The sequence below is a fragment of the Saccopteryx leptura genome, chromosome 6 (genome assembly GCF_036850995.1).
Source record: "Saccopteryx leptura isolate mSacLep1 chromosome 6, mSacLep1_pri_phased_curated, whole genome shotgun sequence".
Classification (NCBI taxonomy): domain Eukaryota; kingdom Metazoa; phylum Chordata; class Mammalia; order Chiroptera; family Emballonuridae; genus Saccopteryx; species Saccopteryx leptura.
The window spans coordinates 103,006,434-103,027,748 of record NC_089508.1 but is presented as its reverse complement, the minus strand read 5'-3'; the positions used below and the strand labels follow the sequence as shown (position 1 = coordinate 103,027,748).

At 34.9% G+C, this 21,315-nt stretch overlaps 1 protein-coding gene across 4 annotated transcripts in view; it reads right to left on the bottom strand.

Moving 5' to 3' along the window:
• The window catches only part of ARHGAP5 (Rho GTPase activating protein 5), a 93,811-nt gene that overhangs the window by 21,724 nt on the left and 50,772 nt on the right, over nt 1–21,315 (bottom strand). For 3 of the 4 annotated variants that reach the window (XM_066343574.1, XM_066343573.1, XM_066343572.1), the window contains exon 3: nt 20,383–20,530. In XM_066343574.1, the coding sequence (XP_066199671.1) occupies nt 20,383–20,530 (148 nt within the window). The remainder of the gene's footprint in view (nt 1–20,382; nt 20,531–21,315) is intronic. The other variant, XM_066343575.1, reaches the window with a different exon arrangement.

Sequence of the window (21,315 nt, the reverse complement as noted above, 5' to 3'; positions counted from 1 at the left end):
GCTTTTTGGTTGTTTTCTTGTCTTGGCCACTGTGAACAATGCTGCAATGAACATGGGGCTGCATGTGTCTTTATGTACCAATGTTTTTGAGTTTTGGGGGCATATACCCAGTAGAGGAATTGCTGGGTCATATGGTAGTTCTATTCTTAATTTATTGAGGAACCACCATACTTTCTTCCATAATGGTTGTACTACTTTACACTCCCACCAACTGAAGGAGGTATATAGATAAATGGTAACAATAAGACAAAATATTTCAAGTCAGGCCAGGTGGTGGTGCAGTAGGATAGTGTTGACCTGGGACGAGGTTTGAAATCCCAAGGTTGCCAGCATGAGGGCAGGCTCATGGGGCTTGTGCATGGGCTCAATCAACCAGCTTGAGCAAGAAGTCACTGGCTCAGCTGGAGCTGCCTGATCAAGGCACAGATGAGAAGCAATCAATGAACAACGAAAGTACCACAAATGGATGTTTCTCATCTCTTTCCCTTCCTGTCTGTCTTTCTCACTTAAAAAAGGACAAAATATTTCAAGAAAACTATACAATGTCATATGCATTTAAAACCACTAAAACATGTTCCACATTAATCAATTATCAAAAAATTAAATAATTTGGTATTTGTTTGGCAACTGGTGAACTAAGCTGTGACTATGGTATACTCATCAGATTTTCTCTGGAATTTTGGAATTGGGAGTAAAAGACATTTGGTTAAGCTCAGAATGCAGTTAGAACTAAGACATAAAAATCTAGGCTTTGTGAAAAGACAAGATGAGGGGAGGAGGAAGGGAGGGAGGGAGGGAGAGAAAGAAGAAGAAGAAGAGGAAGAGGGAGGGGGGAACAGATGACAACACTACCTGGGTTTTAGTCTACAGGGATTAGATGCTCTTGGTTTCATAAGATATCCTTCATTCCAACTAAGTATATGTATTTTTCCACTTGACTTCTTCCAACCAAAATAATTTAAATTTAAGAAGCATTAATTTCTAGGCTATGAAATTTAGATCTGTTTTTTCCCCCTAAGCACTGAATACTTTTAAGTAGGAGACAACTGGGGTAGGAAAACAACTGGATCACAAGCAGCAACAGGAGAAATGTGATATGACAAATCATAACATGGTAATGACTGAAAAGCAGATGGAAGGAAGAGATATTGCAAAGAAAAGGCAAAACTTATTAATTACTGGTATGTGGGCACAATGAGTAAAAGTCACATTAATGAAATACCTGTTTCCATAACTGGGAGAAAGACATTGGCATTGTAAGAGAAAAAATATAAAAAAGTAAGTGGCTTAGGGGAAGATGAACTGAATTTTAATCATAAGCCCAAGATATCACATCCAAATATTCAGCAGGCAGTCAGGAATATAACACTGGAGTGAGATTAAAAAAAATCTGGGAGTCATTCTCATAGATGTGATGACTTAAACCCAAAATCAAATATAAAAAAAAAAAATATGCATGAATGAAATCAACACTAAATGAGATGGCTCTAACTTGTTGAAATTGAGTAAAGGTATACCTGGTTGATGCAAAAGATATATGAAGATCTTTATGGAGATGTTTTGACTTGAAACAGATATAATGTTTATTAATAAAATGCCTAATGTGTGTTTTACATTAGAATATGCATGTGTAATATAAGACAATATACTATCCTGCATATAACATAGTTTATATATAGTTCAGTAAGCCAGCTAAAGTCTTAAAACAATGAAGGATGTTCAGAAATCTCAGGCTGAGATTTTTTGCATGCTAAAAAAAACACAAAAACTTATGTCCCACATAACAGAAAAATTACAGATCAATGTCGCTCATGAACATAGATGCAAAAATGCTTAACAAGGTATAAACAAATTGAATCAAAGAAATATAAAAAAGAATTCTACACTACAACCAAGTAAGATTCATCTTAGATGAGATGAATTGATTTGGTAATCAACTAATGTAATTAATCACATCATTAGACTAAAAAGTAATGAACCACCACAATATCATATCAGAAACATTTTAACAAAATCTAAAACTCATTCATGATAAAAACTGTCAGCAAACAAGAATATGGGATAACTTCTTTAATTTAATAAAGACTATCTACAAAAAACCTTACAGCTAACATCATAACAGTGAGAAACTCAAAGCTTTCCTACTAAGATCAGGTACAAGGCAAGGATATCCCCAGTCACCACACTTTTCAACATCACACTTTACGCCCGCGTTAAAACAATAAGGCAAGAAAAGGAAATCAAGGGTATATAGATGGAGAAGAAAGAATACTATCATTTTTACAGATGACATGATCATCTATGTAGAATATCAATAGGCAAAAACATTCCTGAAAGTAGTAATTATAGCAAGATACAGGACACAAGGTTAATACACAAAAATCAAATGCTTTCTTTACATACCAATGAACAAGTAGAATTTGCAGAGTGACACTGGTTAACAAAATTACACAGTTTCAGTTACATTAACATACTCCAAAATGAAATACTCTAATATAAATCTAACATATACATAAAATATTTATAAGAAAACTGATAAAATTAAAAAAATTAAATAAACGAAGACATTCCATGTTCATGGATAAGAAAACACAATTATTGTCAAGATGCCAGATCTTCCCTACTACCTATAGATTCAATGCATTTCCAATTCCCAAAAGGCATTTTATGGATGTCAACAAATTGATTCTAAAGTTATATAGAAAGGTCAAGACGTAAAGCTTACAGGGAACAAAGTTGGAAGTTGACACTACCTGACTTAAGGACTTACTATAAATCTACAGTAATCAAGAATAAATAGTGCTGGGGAAAGCATAGGCAAACAGATCAATGGAACAGAACAGAGAACTCAGAAACAGACACCCATTAATAGTCAAGTGATCTCTGAAAAGGAAGCAAAGGCAATAAATACAACAGAACTAGTCTTTTCAATGACTGGTGCTATAAACACTCAGCATTCACATGCACAAGTTAGGTGAAACTAGACATAGACTTTAAACCCTTGAAAAAATGAACTCGAAATAGATCATGAACTTAAATGTAAAAATGCAAAACTAAGAAATTTTGTAGAAGGTAACACAGTTGAAAACCTAGATGACCTTGAGTATGGTGATAACTTTTTAGATACAACACCAAAGATAAAATATTGTATTTTGTGTTTTTTTGTAAAAATATTGTGGAAAAATATTATAAGCTGGACTTCATTAAAATTAAAAACTGCTCTGTGAAAGACAATATCAAGATAATTAGAAAGCAAGCCACAAATTAAAAATATTTACAAAACACATCCGATGGAGTTACCCAAATTATATAAAAAACTCTTAAAACGCAGTTACATGAGAACAAACAACTCTATTACAAAATGGGTAAAAGACCTTAACACATACCCTTTTCAAGATACACAGATGGCAAATAATGAAAAAAATGCTCTGGAAAGACATGGAGGAAACTTAAATGCATATTACTAAATTTAAAAAGCCAATCTGAAAAGGCTACATGTACTATGATTCCAACTACAGGGTACTGTGGAAAAGGCAAAACTATGAAGAAAAAAATCAGTGGTTGGTTGTCAGGGCTGAGGGAAGGAGAGGAAAGAATAGGCAAAACACTAAGGATTTTTAGGGCAATGAAAATACTGTATGTTATTATAATGATGATATATGTCATTTTACATTTGTCCAAACCCACAGAATGTACAACCTAATGTACACTATGGACTTGGTATGATTGGTCAAGTTCATCTTTGGTAAAAAATGTACCATTCTAATGAATGATGAAAGTAACAGAAATGAGGCAGGGGTTTCATAAATGAGGGCAAGGAATATATGGGAAATCTCTGTACCTCCCTCTCAATTTTGTAGTAAACCTAAAATTGCTCTAAAGCTAGATATATAGATAGCTGTATCTACAGATCAAGCTTCTAAGGATAAAGTAACACCAATGGAGAGCAAATCTTTTAGAACTGGTAAGTAATGCTTTAGGCACAAAGCCACTACAGAAATAACATGGCTAAAGGCACTATTCTTTTTTCTCAATCAAAAACAATACTTTATTTCCATTTGGCATGAAATATTGTTTTCCTCTTTACTTCTAGTCTGTGTGCATTTTACACTCTGGAGTTACCTAAAAAAATAAATTAAAAAAAAATCAGCCTTGGCCAGTGGCTCAATGGGTAGAGCATCAGCCAGGCATATGGATGTCCTGGATTGATTCCCAGTCAGGGGTCAGGGCTCACAGGAGAAGTAACCATTGGCTTCTTGTCCCCCTCCCTCTTCTCTTCCTGCAGCCAGTGGCTTGATTGGTTTGAGTGTGGCCCCGGGCACTGAGAATAGCTGTGTTGGAGAGCATCTGCCTCAAGTACTAAAAATAGCTCTGTACTTGAGCACTGGCCTGATGGGGTTGTCGAGTGGATCCTGGTCTGAGTGCATGCAGCATTCTGCCTCACTCACTATCTCCCCTCCTCTCACCTAAAAAATTAAATAAAAATTAAAATTAAAAATCAACCCAGTGATTCCACTTCTGGGAATTTATCTGAAGAAACCAAAACCAAAACCAAAAACAAACAAAAAAAAAACTAATTCGAAAGAGTATATGCACTCCTACATTTCTTGCAGTGTTATTTACAATAGCCAAGATTTGGAAGCCACCCAAGTGCCTATCAGTTGATGAGTGGCTAAAAAATCTGTGGTACAGACTGACCGGCTGTGGTCCAGTGAACAGAATGTCCGCCTGGGATACTAAGGACCCAGGCTCAAAACCTTGAGGTCACAGGCTTAAATGCGGGCTCATCTGTCTCGAGCATGAGATCATAGACATGACCCCATGGTTGCTAGCTTAAGCCTAAAGGTCGCTGGTTTGAGCAAGGGGTCATTGGCTCAGCTGGAGCCCCCACCCCTTGTCAAGGCACATATGAGAAAACAATTAATGAACTAAAGTGCCACAACAAGTTGATGCTTCTCATCTCTCTCCCTTCCTGTCTGTCTCTCTCTCACTGTGGTACATTTACACAATAGAATACTATGCAGCTATAAAAAGGGAAACCCCACACCTTTTGCAAGAGCATGGATAATCCTGGAGATAAGCTAAGTAAAATAAGCCAGTCAGAAAAAGACAAGTACCTTGTAATTTCACATGCATGTGGAATCTAATGAACAAAATGAACTAACAAGCAAAATAGAGAGCAGGCTGACAGCTGCATGTCAGGGGGAGCTGGGTGAGGAGGGTGCAAAAAAGGATAAAAAAAGAGAGAAAGAACTCATGGATGCAAACTAAAGTGTGGTTAGACTACAGAGGGGAAGAGTAGTGGAGGAGAGTATAGGGGGGATAAATAGTGTTAGACAAAGACTTGACTTTTAAACACAATTCCACAACATATCGATGTGCAGAGATACGTTGTAGAATTGTGCACCTGAAACCTTTATAATTTTGTTAACCAGTGTCATTCCAATAAATTTTTTTAAAAACCCAGTATTTTAAAATACCACTTTGTGGGGAATGTATATTATTACAATTTAAATTTACAGAATTAATACGTCACTATTTTCCAGCTACTAAATACTTAATATTTAAGAAAAAGCAACAATAGCTTTTCCAATCTTTCTTTTTTTCACTTCCTTCACACATAATGATTAGAAGTTCATAAAGTAAATATTACATGCCAAGTCTTCATCTTCAAAACAACTGGCAAGAGGCCTTAGTTAAAGATAAGAAAACAAGCTTAGAAAAATGAAGTGACTCCTTAAAGGACATAAACTGAGCAAGCTAGGAATATTAGTTTATTCTATTTACTACTTATTTTATTGCATACTGAAAGTTTAGTGTATAAATAGTAAACATGTAATAAAAGGTGATTATTATATTAACAAAGTAATTATTTCAACTGAGACAAGAAGAGTCAAGGCAGAGTGTTTCTTCAGACGTGAACAACATTCATTTTCTGGCATACATCATCTGGTTGACAACCACAAAAATGGCAATGACCCGTATTTCCCCATGTATTAAGACACACATTTCCCCCCCAAAAAATTTGGGGTCTAAAAACTGGGTGCATCTTATACAGTGGTTGTAGATTTTTTTTTTTACTTGCTTTTTCGCGTGGATGGGGAGTTGTATGAATTTTATGATGAATAAAATGAGTTCAATAACTTTATGTAACACTTTTTCCCTTCAAATTTCAAGCCCCAAAACTAAGGTGCATCTTATACATGGGGAAATATGGTAAAAATGTTTCTATTTCACTTAAAAATCAAAGCATTTAAGATAGCCTTCACCCAAGAACAGCCTTTGTTTCCTTGTCATAACCACAGAGAATCTCATACCTTGTACATCACTTTCATCATCCATTATTATCACAATACAAAATTCTGTATTGTTATATTTTGATTTAGTGACTCAGCACGAACCAGATTAGTTGCTACAAAAACTAAAATCTGAAAAGTCTTACTGTAGCACAAATGCCTCCATTTTCTCAATTTTAGCAATCAATGATCATGCATTCTTAGACTAGTAGAAAAAAACATTAATTTTAGTTTGGAATATAAAGATTTACACATTAATATATTACTAATGTCACAAGAACAGGAAGGTTCTTACAAAAAACCTGGAATTCCTTTTTAAAACATGTATTAAATAAAAATTTAATTATACACTATTTAGGAGGAGGAGTGCCTACACTTTCACGGAGATTATGGTCTAAAGCAGGGGTCTCGAAACTTTTTTCACAGGGGCCAGTTCACTGTCCCTCAGACCGTTGGAGGGCCCAACTATAAAAAAACTATGAACAAATCCTTATGCACACTGCATATATCTTATTTTAAAGTAAAAAAAATAAAACGGGAACAAATACAATATTTAAAATAAAGAACAAGTAAATTTAAATCAACAAACTGACCAGTATTTCAATGGGAACTATGCTCCTCTCACTGACCACAAATGAAAGAGGTGCCCCTTCCAGAAGTGCGGCGGGGGCCGGATAAATGGCCTCAGGGGGCCGCACCCCTGGTCTAAAGGCTGTGTAAAAAAAAAAAAATTTTTTTAAGCATTAGCTAAGACTCAATGACCAGGTATTTAAAAAAGGCATGAATGTTCTTGCTAACAGATAAAAACATAAACTGTTCACAAAAATTAGGGGATATTTCAAAATGAATATGAAGCGATAAAATATTCCCAAACTTTTGTGAGCTGTGTATTTCAAAAGCTAGACGTCATAAAAATACTATTAATATACCAGAAAACCTTAATTTCTGCTAGACACAGGCATACTACAACTATCTAAAGAAATGCTTTAAGGGCTAATATATAATTTCCTTTTTACAGATGAAGAATGAACAAGGTCAACCAAATCATTAAATTGAGATGTCAATGATACCAACTTTAAGCACATACCTTTATGACACTGTTAAGGTTATTAAAAGCCCAGAATTTCAAAAGCAATATAAAAAGTCCTTTAGGAAATGACATCATTTGTCTCCAAATGCATCCTGTGATGTATTAAGGAGATATTAGCCCTATGTAGTATTCCAGACAAAAATGTTTAACTGGAGTCTTACTAGGAATTGACAATTAAAATTAAGGAATGTTCAGGATAAAAAAGCTTAAAATTTTCAAAAGACATATTATTAAAAACACACACAAAAGGTTAAAAAGTTATTTTAAATTAAAGAAAATTAAAGAGAGCTAACAAGAAATATAACTCATGATCTTGACTAGAACCTGAATTGAAAGAAGGAAAAGCTTTAAACAGACATTACTGGGACAGTGGAGGGAATTTGAATATAGACGTGATATCAAATAATATGATTTTATCAAAGTTGAATTTCTTGAAAGTGGTATTTATATTGAGGTTACATGGGGGAAATGTGTCCTTGTTTGGGGGACATATAAACTAAAAGATTTAGGAGTAAAGTGTCATAGTATCCATAACTTACTCAAACAGTTGAGCAAAAAAAAACAAAAACAAGAAACAGTTGAAATGTGGCAAAAAGCAAATAAGTGGTGAATCTAGGTGAAAGGTATAGGGATGTTTAATCATACTATTCTTGCAACATTTCTGAAGGTTAAAACTTTTCAAAGTTTAATAAAATAAGAAATGCTTATTTAAAAAAAGAAATGATCCTTTATGAAAACAAAAGAACAAATTGACTAGGGAATTATGGGACAATTATTTCAGATTTGTGGTCATATATATAAAGTGAAATGCATGGTTTATGTTTTTCTATAACCACGATCCACTTTCTGGTCCAACCACAGAGTACGCAGAGAGATAGTTTAAGCAAAGTTATGTTTGCCAAGTGAAAAACATGGTAGGGGTTGAGGAGGTATGCAAAGGAGTGAACATAAAAACGAATTCAGAAATATCAGAAGTTCTTCAAAACATCAAGAAGAAATGATAAAGTTTAAATTAAAAGGCTTTGTTTTAAAAATTATATTTACACCTTAACAATAAAACAAAGATTCATTCATCCACCTCCCCTCAATTATTTCATCATCATTGGTGTGCTGGAGCAACACATAATCTTTAGACCTATATTTAAACAACCTCATTCCCATTTATCTGAACTCAGTCTTATCAGAAATATAACCTCTAAGCTTTAGAAATAATCTCTATTTCTTTAAATTCATTTATAATAGTGTGGGAGGCTACTCCAGATTAACTACATTTACATGCAAATATAAAATTTGCCAACAGAGATGAAAAAATTCCTCACCTCTCTGGACCCTGGTCATCTGATCACCTAATCATAACTGAGAAAAATGGAAACAAAAGGTCAATAAATAGCCAACACAAAGGCCTTGCACTAAAATACATTATTTCATTTATACAAGAAACATTTCCTGTTTTTCCAGATTCCATTTAACTTAACCAAAAGCACAATTTAAGCTAACTCTGCCTTGTGTTTTCCTGATTCACATCAGAGTAGAAGCTACAAGTTGGAAAAGCAAAATAAGATTATCAGCAGGAGGTACACTGACAATAAAGCCTGAAATTGAAAAACTATAAAATGAAGAAAAAAATTTAGAACGTCTCTAACACAGGAATGCCTCTATCAGTCCTGAAGATAGCACACTCTTAGAACCAGAGAAAATTCTCATTGAAATACTATTCTAAATGAGGAAACACTTCCGAACTTATTCTATGAGGTATTACCCTGATACTAAAGCCCAAAATAAAGACATCAGAAGAAAACTATAGACCAATATCCCATATGAACACAGGTACAAAAATCTTCAACAAAATACTAGCAAACTGAATCCAACAACATATTAATAGGATTGATTATACATCATGACCAACTGGGATTTATCCCAGGAATGTAAGGGTGGTTCAAAATTAAAAAAATAAAATCAACATAATACATCGTGTTAACAGAATGAAAGAAAAAAAAAAACACCACACGATCATCTCTGTTGACAAAGAAAATCCTTTAACAAAGTTCAACACGTCTGCATAATAAACAATATTCAACAAACTAGAAGGTGACTTTATTTGGAAACAGAGCCATTGCAGATGTAATTAGTTACCACTAACCTGGAGCAGAGGGAGTTCTTAAGCCAATAACTGGTATCCTTAAAAGTCAGAGATACACAGGAGAACCCAAAAGCGGATCTGGGAGTATCACAGCTACAAGTCAAGAAACACCAAGGACTGATGTCCTCTCCACCGGAAGCGAGGAAGAGTTAAGAAAGGATTCTACCTCAAGTCTCCAAGGGACTGCGACTCAGCTGACATCTTGATTTCAATACTTCTAGTCCACAGACTGTGAGTGAATAAATTTTGGTCGTTTTAAGGTACCCAGTTTATGGGGTTTTGTTATGGTAGCCCCAGGAAACTAATACAGAAGGGAACTTAACTTCTACAACATACTAAAGAGCATTTATAAAAAACAGATAACATCATAATGTCACATGAAACAATGAAAGCTTTCCTCTAATAAGCTAAGGAATAAGCTAAGAAATGTGATTTTACCACAGCTATTCAAAATTGCAAAAGTTCAAGTCAGAGCAATTAGGCAAAAACAAAAAGAAATAAAAGGCATCCAAATTTGAAAGGAAGAAGTAAAGCTATTCCTATTCAGAGGACATGACCTGATACATACAGAAAATCCCAAAGAACACAGACACCAAAAATGGAGATAATAAAAAAAAAACTTAGCAAACTTGCAGGCTAAAAGATCGTCACACAAAAATCAGCTCGATATACCACCAACAAACATTCCAATAATGAAATTAAGAAAAAAATTCTATTTACAACAGCATTCAAAAAAATAAACACCTAGGAATAAACTTAACTAAGGAGATATAAGACTTGTACACTGAAAACTACAAAACAGTAATGAGAAATATAGGTGCACCTAAATAAATGAAGAAGCCTTTAGTGTTCATGGATTGAAAGGGCTAATACTGTTTATAAGATGGCAGAATTACCAAATTGATCTACAGACCAAAATACAATCCCTATCAAAAGGGATAGAATGGCTAAAATTAAAACACATACATGCAGAATATAAAAAGTGTTGGGAAGAATGTGGACAAATTTGAACTCTCATATATTGTTAGTTGAATTGTAAAATGGTATATGCACTGTAGACAACAATTTGACAGTTCCTCAACAAGTTAAACATAGAATTACCATGTGAACCACCACACACCACACTTAGGAACGTACCCACAAAAATTGAAAATAAGTACTTGAACAAATATTTGTATGTGAACAGTCATACAGCATTGTTCATAACAGTCAAAAGGTGGAAAGAAACCAAATGTCTACCAACTAATGAATGAATAAATAAAATGTGGTCTATATCCATACAATTAAACATGCTACAAAATAGATGAACCTCAAAAACATTATGTAAAGTGACAGAACAAAGACAAAAGGTCATATGTGGTATGATTCTATTTCTGTGAAATAGCTAAAGTAAATCCATAAAGAAAGCAGGATGGTGCTTACCAGAGACTAGGGCAAGAGAAGACTAAAGAGAGTGCCTGCTTAATAGCTAGTTTTACTTCAGGTGATGAAAATCTTTGGAACTATACGAGTTGGTGTTTGCACAACACTACATGTACTATATGCTAGATAACTGTTGTATACTTTAAAATGGTTACTTTTATGTTATACAAATTTCACCTTAATAAAAATGTTTTCTAAGTAGCCTAACAAGTGTACATTCAATGTTAATAATTATGTTTCATTCTTATTAAAACATTACTTCTCCCTAGTGTTGTAGGGCTCTACTCTTGTGTATGGCCTATTTTGCACTGTGAACTTTTCTTCTCACTTTACATTTTCTTCTCAGGTTCATCAACACATAGCTTATATTAATATCTATACAAAGGCAATGACCAAAATCTTAAGACCAAACTATTTTTCAAAGATCCACAACTATAACATATTCAAACAAGGCTTCGGTTTGATAAGGGTACCCCACAGGCACTTTAAGTCTAACATGTACATAAGAGCAATCCATTATCAAAATGTGAAATATACTTTTCATACTATCATTTCTACTTTCATTAACAATACACCACCTGCAGTCACCCTAATACAGCAATCTGACAGGCATTTGAGTCCTCTTTCAACCCCATATCAGGTTTATCACCCTAATTCCTGAGAGGCCTATGTTCTCTTTCTAGTTTCTTAGGTATTACCGTATTTCCCCATGTATAAGACGCGCCTTAATTTTGGGGCCTGAAATTTGAAAAAAAAAAAAAAAAAAAGACAAGTGCGAAAAAGTGGAAAATGCAAGTAAAAACCTACAATGAGCACAAAAACAAGCTCAAAAAAGCAAGAAATTCAAGTAAAAAAATCTACAACCATTGTAAAAGATGGCATCTAGTTTTTAAACTCCAAATTTTTCAAAAAAAGGTGTGTCTTATACATAGGGAAATATGGTACCACTTTGTCAACTTTATATTTATACTAATATTTCAAGGGTCATTTCCCATTAGGAATAATTTAGCACAATTTAATATATAGTATCTATTATAAAAACTGTTATAGGACCACCTGACTCTACCATTAAGGATTAACTTATGGCAATTGCCCTCTCATAGTAAAAAACTAAAACCTGGAACATTATTTAAAACAGTTTTCAGATAACAGGCAGCTCAGAACTGTGATCAGTGAGAAAAATGAAATACATAAGTTAAACTGTTTGAATGTCCCCGATTAACGCCTGGAAACAGTTTTTAGACAGTAGTTCAGAAAGGTGTAATCCCACCAAAGCAGTCTAGTCTACCAGAGTAGAGAAGGAAAACAGGAGTTCAGAAAGAATGAGATCATGAGAATTTATAAGGTAAAAAAAAAAAAAAAAGAAAAAAAAAAGTAAAAGGAAGAGCTACATAGAGAAAGAGCCTCAGAAATGTTAAAAAAAAAAAAAAAAAAGTTCCCAGCAAATGGATGAATACTGCACATGTATGTATGACAGGAAACTTCCTTATGTGGGGGGCTGAGAACAGTTCAAGTTCTATTTTCAAAAGACCTTTTAATGGCAGGGCACTGGGTCAAATCCTCATACTATATTGTAAGGCTAAATAAACAGTAGCATAAAAGCTGCTCTAGACCTGACCAGTAGTGGCACAGTGGACAAAGAATCAACCTGAAATGCTGAGGTCACTAATTCAAAACCCTGGGCTTGCCTGGTCAAGGCACATATGGGAGTTGATGCTTCCTGCTCTTCCCTCTTTTCTCCCTCCCACCTCCCTCTCTCTCTCCTCTCTAAAATAAATAAATAAAATCTAAAAAAAAAAAAAAAAGCTGCTCTAGATCCACAAAAAAGTACAAGCAAACCTAGAAAGAATCATACTATTTCACAAAATACTTAATATATGACTGTTGGGCAAATAAGTTTGTAAAATGTGACTTTTATTCTCACTTTGTTAAAAATGGCGCTGCCAGCCCTGGCCAGTTGGCTCAGTGGTAGAGCGTCGGCCTGGCGTGCGGAAGTCCCGGGTTCGATTCTTGGCCAGGGCACACTGGAGAGGCGCCCATCTGCTTCTCCACCCCTCCCCCTCTCCTTCCTCTCTGTCTCTCTTTTCCCCTCCCGCAGCCAAGGCTCCATTGGAGCAAAGATGGCCTGGGCGCTCGGGATGGCTCCATGGCCTCTGCCTCAGGCGCTAGACTGGCTCTGGTCGCAACAGAACGACGCCCCCTGGTGGGCATGCCGGGTGGAACCCGGTCTGGCGCATGCGGGAGTCTGTCTGACTGCCTCCCTGTTTCCAGCTTCAGAAAAATACAAAAAAAAACCCCAAACAAACAAACAAACACCAAAAATGGCGCTGCCCACGTGAACGATGCTGCCAGGTGAAACTGCTTGGGAAGGGGCTTTGTTATGCTAATATGTGAGGGAGAAGGGGTTTCGTGCCAAAAAGTTTTAAGGAGAAGGAGGAGGAAGGAGGAGGCCACATTTTTGCAGAGAAGCAGTCAAGATGGCAGGGCGCTAAAGGAGAAGCCAGTTTGTGCAGAGAGAAGGAGATGGGGAACCAGAGGGGACTTAGTGAGCTGGTAGGGGCCTTTGATTCTAGGAAAACCCGGATGTGTCAGTAGCTTTATGAATGCTGAATGAGTGGGTTTTGGTGCCTAGTGTGTTTTTTATTCGCCTGCCGGGTATGAGACTAGAATAAAGAAATGGCCTACCAGTTTTAGGCTCTGCTGCTTCATTACCGTCTGTCTGAATCTAATGGGAACCTGCATGTGCCTGGCGGCAATGACGGCCACTACTACTGGGCCTACAATGTCAAAGAAATCCAATTCTCTTTAAAAGAACACTAGAAAATTAACTACCCAATAATGTAAAATTCAAAATACCTGATATAAAATCAAATCAAATCAAAACCTCTAAAACAGCAAAAAACAACTAATCAGGAGAAAAATTGATGGAAAAGAAACAGACTCAGAAATGAAATATTACAATTAGTAACACAAGGATCTGAAAAGTTATAAATTTTATAAGTACACTCAAAGATGTAAAGGAAAATATCAACACAATAGGTAGAATAAATGAAATACATAAAAAAGATTCTAAAGGAACTAGATTTGACCATACAGAAAAGGAAATCAGCAAATCAGAAGATAAAAGCAATAGATATATATACTCTAATCAAAATGAAACACAATGAACAGAACCTCAGTAAGCTGTGGAACAATTTTAAGATGTCTAATACACATGTAATTGAAGTCCAGAAGCAGATGTATGGAAAATAATACAGTAAATGATGCCAAACTTTCCAATTTAAAAAATTAGAAACTAAGTAATCCAAGAAACTCCAGAAGCCTCAAGCAGAAGTATTGGGTGGGGGCACACATTAAACTATATTTTTAATAGAACTGCTAAAAACCAGAGAGTAATTTTAAAAGTAGCTGGAAATTGAGGGAGAAGGGAGAAAGGAGAATACATCACATACAGCAGGGGTTGGGAAACTTTTTGGCTGAGAGAGCCATAAACGCCACATATTTTAAAATGTAATTCCGTGAAAGCCATACAACAACCTGTGTACGTTACACATTATCTAATAAAAATTTGGTTTTGTCCCGGAGAACAGCTGTGATTGGCTCCAGCCACACGCAACCATGAACATGAGCGGTAGGAAATGAATGGATTGTAATACATGAGAATGTTTTACATTTTTAACGTTATTATTATTTTTATTAAAGATTTGTCTGCGAGCCAGATGCAGCCATCAAAAGAGCCACATCTGGCTCGTGAGCCATACGTTCCTGATCCCTGACATACAGAATCACAAATAAGAACAATAGCAAACTGTTTGTTAGTTATCATGCAGATGATAAGTCTTTAAAAATTTGAATGAAAAATTTTAAATCCATTAGCCTAGAACTATATCCCCAGAAGAATAAAGTTGGAGGATTGAATACTTTCCAATTTCTAAACTTACTACAAAGCTACAATAATGAAAAAAGAGTGCCCCAGCATATATGAATAAGCATATATATTACAAGTGAAAGTCCAGAAACATTCATGATTATAGTCAATAGATTTTGAAAAAGAATACCATGGTACTTGGACAATAGATAGCTATGCAAAACAATTAAGCTAAAACCTTTCTTTGCCCCATACAAAAAAATTAATTCAGAATGGATAACAGACCTTGATGCAAAAGCTAACACCATAAAACTCTTAGGAGAACATATTGGAATAACTCTTTGTGATCTTGGATTAGGTAAAACCTTCTCAGATATGTTACCATGCACAATGTCAAAATTTTTTAAAAAATTAACTGAATATCTAAGTTTACAACTTTGTGCTTCAAACGATATCATAAAAAATTATAAGACAACCCACACATGAAAAAAAAGTTTGCAAAATCATATTGGAAAGAAACTTGTATCCAGAATATACATATTAAGAACCCTTAAACTCAACAGAAAAACAAACTCAATTTAAAAATAGGCAAAGATTCCCGGCCAGGGCACACAGGAGAAGCGCCTATTTGCTTCTCCACCCCTCCGCCGTGCCTTCCTCTCAGTCTCTCTCTTCTCCTCCCGCTGCCAAGGCTCCATTGGAGCAAAGATGGCCCAGGCGCTGGGGATGGCTCCTTGGCCTCTGCCCCAGGCGCTAGAGTGGCTCTGGTCACAACATGGCGACGCCCAGGATGGGCAGAGCATCGCCCCCTGGTGGGCAGAGCGTGGCCCCATGGTGGGCGGGCCGGGTGGATCCCGGTCGGGCGCATGCAGGAGGAGTCTGTCTGTCTGTCTCTCCGTTTCCAGCTTCAGAAAAATGCAAAAAAAAAACCAACCAACCAACCAAACAAACAAATAAATAAATAACTAAATAAAAATAGGCAAAGAATCTGAATTAGATATTTCTCCAAAGAAGATATACAAAAGCTAATAAACACTTGAAAATATGCTTGATATCATTTGTCATCGGGGAAATGCAAATCATGAGATACCCACTAGAATAGCTATAATCAAAAAAGAGAAAAATAATGTGTTTGGAAGTCTTGTAATATTGCTGGTATGAATGTAAATTAGTGCAGCCACTTTGGAAGAGAGACTGGTAGTTCCTCAAAAGGTTAAAACATAGTTACCTACGATGTGATCTAGCAATTCACTCAGGAGAACTGGAAAACATGTCCACACAAAAACTTGTATAGGAATATTCACAGCAGCATTATTATCGATAGTGAAAAAGTGGAAATAACCCAGATGTTAATCAATGGAAAATTCTTCAAAATTGATCATATTCTACATTATAAAACAAATCTCAATAAACTTACACTGACATCAAACTGTTCTCCACTTGCAATAGAACTAAACTAAAATGAATAACAGAAAAGAGTTCTGAGAACTATTTAGAAATAAAAGTTATAATAACCAATGAGTTAAATTAAAAGAATCAAAGGGAAATTACAAAGTAATCTGAATTGAATGGAAATGGAAACACCATACCAAAATCTGTAGCATGCACCTAAAATAATGCTTGAGCAAATTTTAACAAATATTATAGTAGAAAAGATTGGTTGAAATCAATCTAGGCTTCCACTTTAACTATAAAGAAACCAAATGAAAGCAGAAAGGAAATAAAAAATACAATTCAATGAATTAAAAAATAGAGAAAATACCTCCAAAGTTTCTTCTTTTAAAAGATTAATGAAAACTGATAAACTTCTAACAAGAAGAAAAAAGGACAGATCATACCAAGAACAAAAGAGAAGACACAATTAGAGATGCTACAGGCATTAAAAGAGTAAATAAATTTTATAAAACATTATGCCAACTTGGATGAAATGAACAAATTCCTCAAAAGGCAAAAACCCAATAGTTACTCAAGTAGAAATTTTTAAAAAATCTGACCAGCCTTGGCCCTGGACTCAGTGGATAAAGCATCGTCTCGGTGCACCCTTATTGCAGATTCAATCCCCAGTCCAAGAAGCAATCAGTAAGTATACAACTAAATGGAACGAACTGATGCTTCTCTCTCTCTCCCTTCTTCCATCTGTTCTTCTCTCTCAAGCAATGGAAAATTTAAAAAGAAAAAAAATTATACAGTCTTGTACCTATTAAAATTTAATTGCCCTGGCTGGATAGTTCATTGGTTAGAGCATCTTCCCGAAGTGCAGTGTGTCTGTTCAATCCCCTGTCAGGGCATGTATGGAAAAACAGATCAATGTTCTGGTCTCTCCTCCTTCTCCTGCCCTCACTAAAGCCAATAAATAAACATAAAAAAATTAAGCCATACTTAAAACCCTCCTCACAAACAAAAGGCCAAAATGCCAGGTCCAAATATATAACTCAGGGGTCCCCTAACTACGGCCCGCGGGCCGCATGCGGCCCCCTGAGGCCATTTATCTGCCCCCCCCCCCCGCCCCAGCCGCCACACTTCCGGAAGGGGCACCTCTTTCATTGGTGGTCAGTGAGAGGAGCATAGTTCCCATTGAAATACTGGTCAGTTTGTTGATTTAAATTTACTTGTTCTTTATTTTAAATATTGTATTTGTTCCCATTTTGTTTTTTTACTTTAAAATAAGATATGTGCAGTGTGCATAGGAATTTGTTCATAATTTTTTTTATAGTCCGGCCCTCCAACGGTCTGAGGGACAGTGAACTGGCCCCTGTGTAAAAAGTTTGCGGACCCCTGATATAGCTTCACTGGTGAATTCTAGCAAAACTTAAGAAAGAAGTATTACCAATTCTATATAAACTTTTCCCAAAAATAGACAGTCTACATAAAGCCAGCCATACTGTGATACCAAACCCAGTCAAAGGCACTGCAAGGAAACTACAGTATCCCACAGAATGCAGAAATCGTTAACATTTTAGCAAACTAAATCCAGAATATGTGCACAAAATGGACAAAACATTATGACCAAGTGGTGTTTATCTCAGGGATACAAGGTGAGTTAACATATGAAGATGAATTGATATGTCACCATAAAAATATTCAAAAAGAACTGTATATGATCACCTCAATAGATAGACAAAACCACATGACAAAATCAATATCCATTTTGGATAATAATGCAGCAAACTAGGAATAGAAGGGTACTTTTCAATCTGATAAAGAACATCTACAAAAACCAACAGTTAACATTACTTAATGATAAAATACTGTATGTTTTTTGGAGTGACAAAAATGTTCTTTATCTTGATTGTGGTTGTGCTTATACGACTATGACTACAGAATTATCAAAACTAATACTGTACAGTTAAAATTGGTGAATTTTATTTTATGTAAATTTTACCAATAAAGTTGATTTTTAAAACTACCATTCTATTTTCTTCCAAGTTGGTTAAAAAAAGTTAGTTCTTTAAACAAGAGTGTTGATTATAACAATACTGCTCATTTATACTACTACATCTAAGGATCTATAAACAATGAAGTGAAATTTTTAATTAATAGGTATCCGATATATATTTACATTACTACAAGTTGAACTTTATATAGAAGATAGCTGAGAATTTTATTAAACTCTTAAATCAAGTGGAAATTTTGGCTAAAACTCATTAGCATTAATCAGTAATAAAATCAATATGCAACAATAAAGAAATAGTTTTTAATCTTTTATATAAGTATTCTTGTGGTCTTATGGTACCTCAGTATACTGCTAACAAAGTACTTAAATATATTAATTACCTGTCAGTTGACATAAACTAATTCAAATTGTGCTTAGAATTGGACCAGAATTCCCTTTTATCTTACACTTGGAAAGCATTAATTTTCCTCAAACCAAATCACTCAACTACTATCAAAATATTAAAAAAACAGGTATTTTTAATTATAAAAATACATGTCCAAAATGCTATTCATTATTACCTATAATTTTCTAACCACGAAAGAAAAGTGTTTTCTAATTGCTCAGTCATATCCATAAGGCCTAATTATATCACTAGAGAAAATGAGAATTTTTATTATTTTTTATTAAGAGGCGAGGAGGTAGAGAGACAAACTCCCACATGTCCCTTGACTGGGATCCACCCAGCAAGCCTCCTACACAGAAGGTGCTCTGCTTATCTGGGGCATTACTCTCTTACTGAGAGGTTTTAGCGCCTGAGGGGAGGCCTTAGTGCCATCTTCAGGGCACAGAGCCAACTTGCTCAAATGAGCCATGGCTGGGGGGGGGGGGGGGGGCACCAGAAGGGGGAGGGGTAGAGAAGCAAATGGTTGATTTTCCTTTGTGCCCTGACCGGAAATTGAACTGGGGACTTCCACATGCCAGGTTAACAATCTACCACTGACCCAACCAGCCAGGGCTGAAAATGAGAATTCTTTAAGCTCAAAACAGGAAATTAACATCATAAGAACGTTTGCATTTCTACTAGGCTAAAGATGAATGGGAATATAGACTAGAAATTTGCCTTTTACACATCTGTTGAAGAAATAATGACTAAGGGCATATCTAAAAGTAGGCTCTAAAATTAACAATAATGAAAGAAAAAAGATAGAGGCTATTTCAACTATAATACCAGTGGATAACATATATTGCCCTGTCTTCCACTTTATTAAAAGTGAAAGTCAGCATTTTTCACCAGACAACCCAATATGAACACAACTTAGCTGACTAGTGATTAAAAAGTAAGACGTACATCTAAGTGAAAATGAGCTTGATATTTTTAGATGAAATATGTGTCCTAGTTTTTTAAATAATGCTTATTTATTAAAGAAGCTCATTAAGAATGAAGCTAAAATAGAATTTGCTCATGTTTTCAAACCATCAAATTCAATAGTCCACTCAATCACTAAGGTTTCATGGTTAACTCTTACTCATTTTAAATGCACATAAACTCAATTATATTCTATCTTTATTCCCCAACTCTGACTAGTTTAACCCTCAGAAATGGCTGACATTGGACAAAGTAAACACAAAACCAGGCTTGTTTTTAAAATAGTAAGGATATCTGCACACTCCTTAAAAATACAACTTAAATCATATAAACCACACCAAACTAGTGCTGCTGAATAAAAAGTAACATCCCAAACTGCCTTTCATACATTCATAAATACGGTTGAGTTTTCAAGAAAAATTCATGTGTAAAATGAGTAATAAAAATCAACAGTATTACTTTAAAATATTGGAAACTTTCAAGTTATAGATTTAAATCATAACTACCCCTGAATAAATAGCATAATTTAACAACCAAGTTATTTTAAATTCCAAAATAAGGTAAGTTTAACAGTTTAGCATTCAACTTGGTCACTTACTAAAGAGAAATCCAACAACAAAAAAACAGTATTGGCCGAAAACAAAACTTCTTTCAAGTATCAGATGGTTACATCTATAGCTAATACTCAAGACAATACTAATAATGAGAACTACATAGTCTCTTTCAAAACTTAGCTTTAATAAGTCATGAACATGTGACAGACTGTTGGTGCGGCCAAAGTGAAATTTTAAATCAAATCTCTTGCAATGATATTTCTACCCTACCTGTATCTTCAATGAATTCTACGCATTTTTCAACAAATAGTGGTATGGGCTTCTCAGCTGTAACCAGATCCTGGAGGGGCATTCCAAAGTAATTACTTTCCCAATTTCTACGCGTTGGTGGATTAAAGTTCTTAGTTTTCTTCTTCTGCTGTAAGAAAACATATTCAAGTTAAAACTATTAAAATTAATTTTCTTCAAAATAGTATGAGCAGTAAGCAATGAAATATATATTCTGTATCAAAAGAAATATTTAAAAGACACATCCAACCATGCCCACCAAAATGGAAATCATTAAATAAATTTTGCTTGAAGCAGCAACTTGAGCAATGAAGAGAGACAAAAAAGTAAATAGAGAAAAAACAGCTGAGCAGAAAAAAAATGTTCCCTTTAGAAAATAATGGAAACTGGATAGGCAGGGAGATTAGAAAAGATCATTTTTCAGTGCCAATGCAAAGGAAAAACTAGAAGTAATGCTCAATTCGTGTGGTCTGTTCATTTTATTTGGTCTTTGGGACAAGTCATGTGAAGTTTTTGGGCATAGATGTATTTGCTCTAATTATTGATTACACTGGGGAACAAATTTTTTTTCATTTTGTTGCATGAGGTTTTAGAACTGTTTATATATATATATTAATATATATATATATATAAAAATATATATTTCTGCATCACTGATTCCAAATCTGAAATCCGTTTTTTGGTGCACGCTCTAGTTTGTATGCAATTTTAATTTCTTTTTGTTACAGTTAATGGCATGCATCTGTTTTTAAATTGGAGTAAAGGGCAATGTCTCTTGGATTGAACATTACTACAAGGCAATTAATGTTTTACAAACATCACTTTTACATAATTGTAATTGTTTTTAAATGTAAAAAATTACCTGATAAAAACACCCTCTTATTTTAAGATTGAATCATGGCTTCTTCAAGTAGG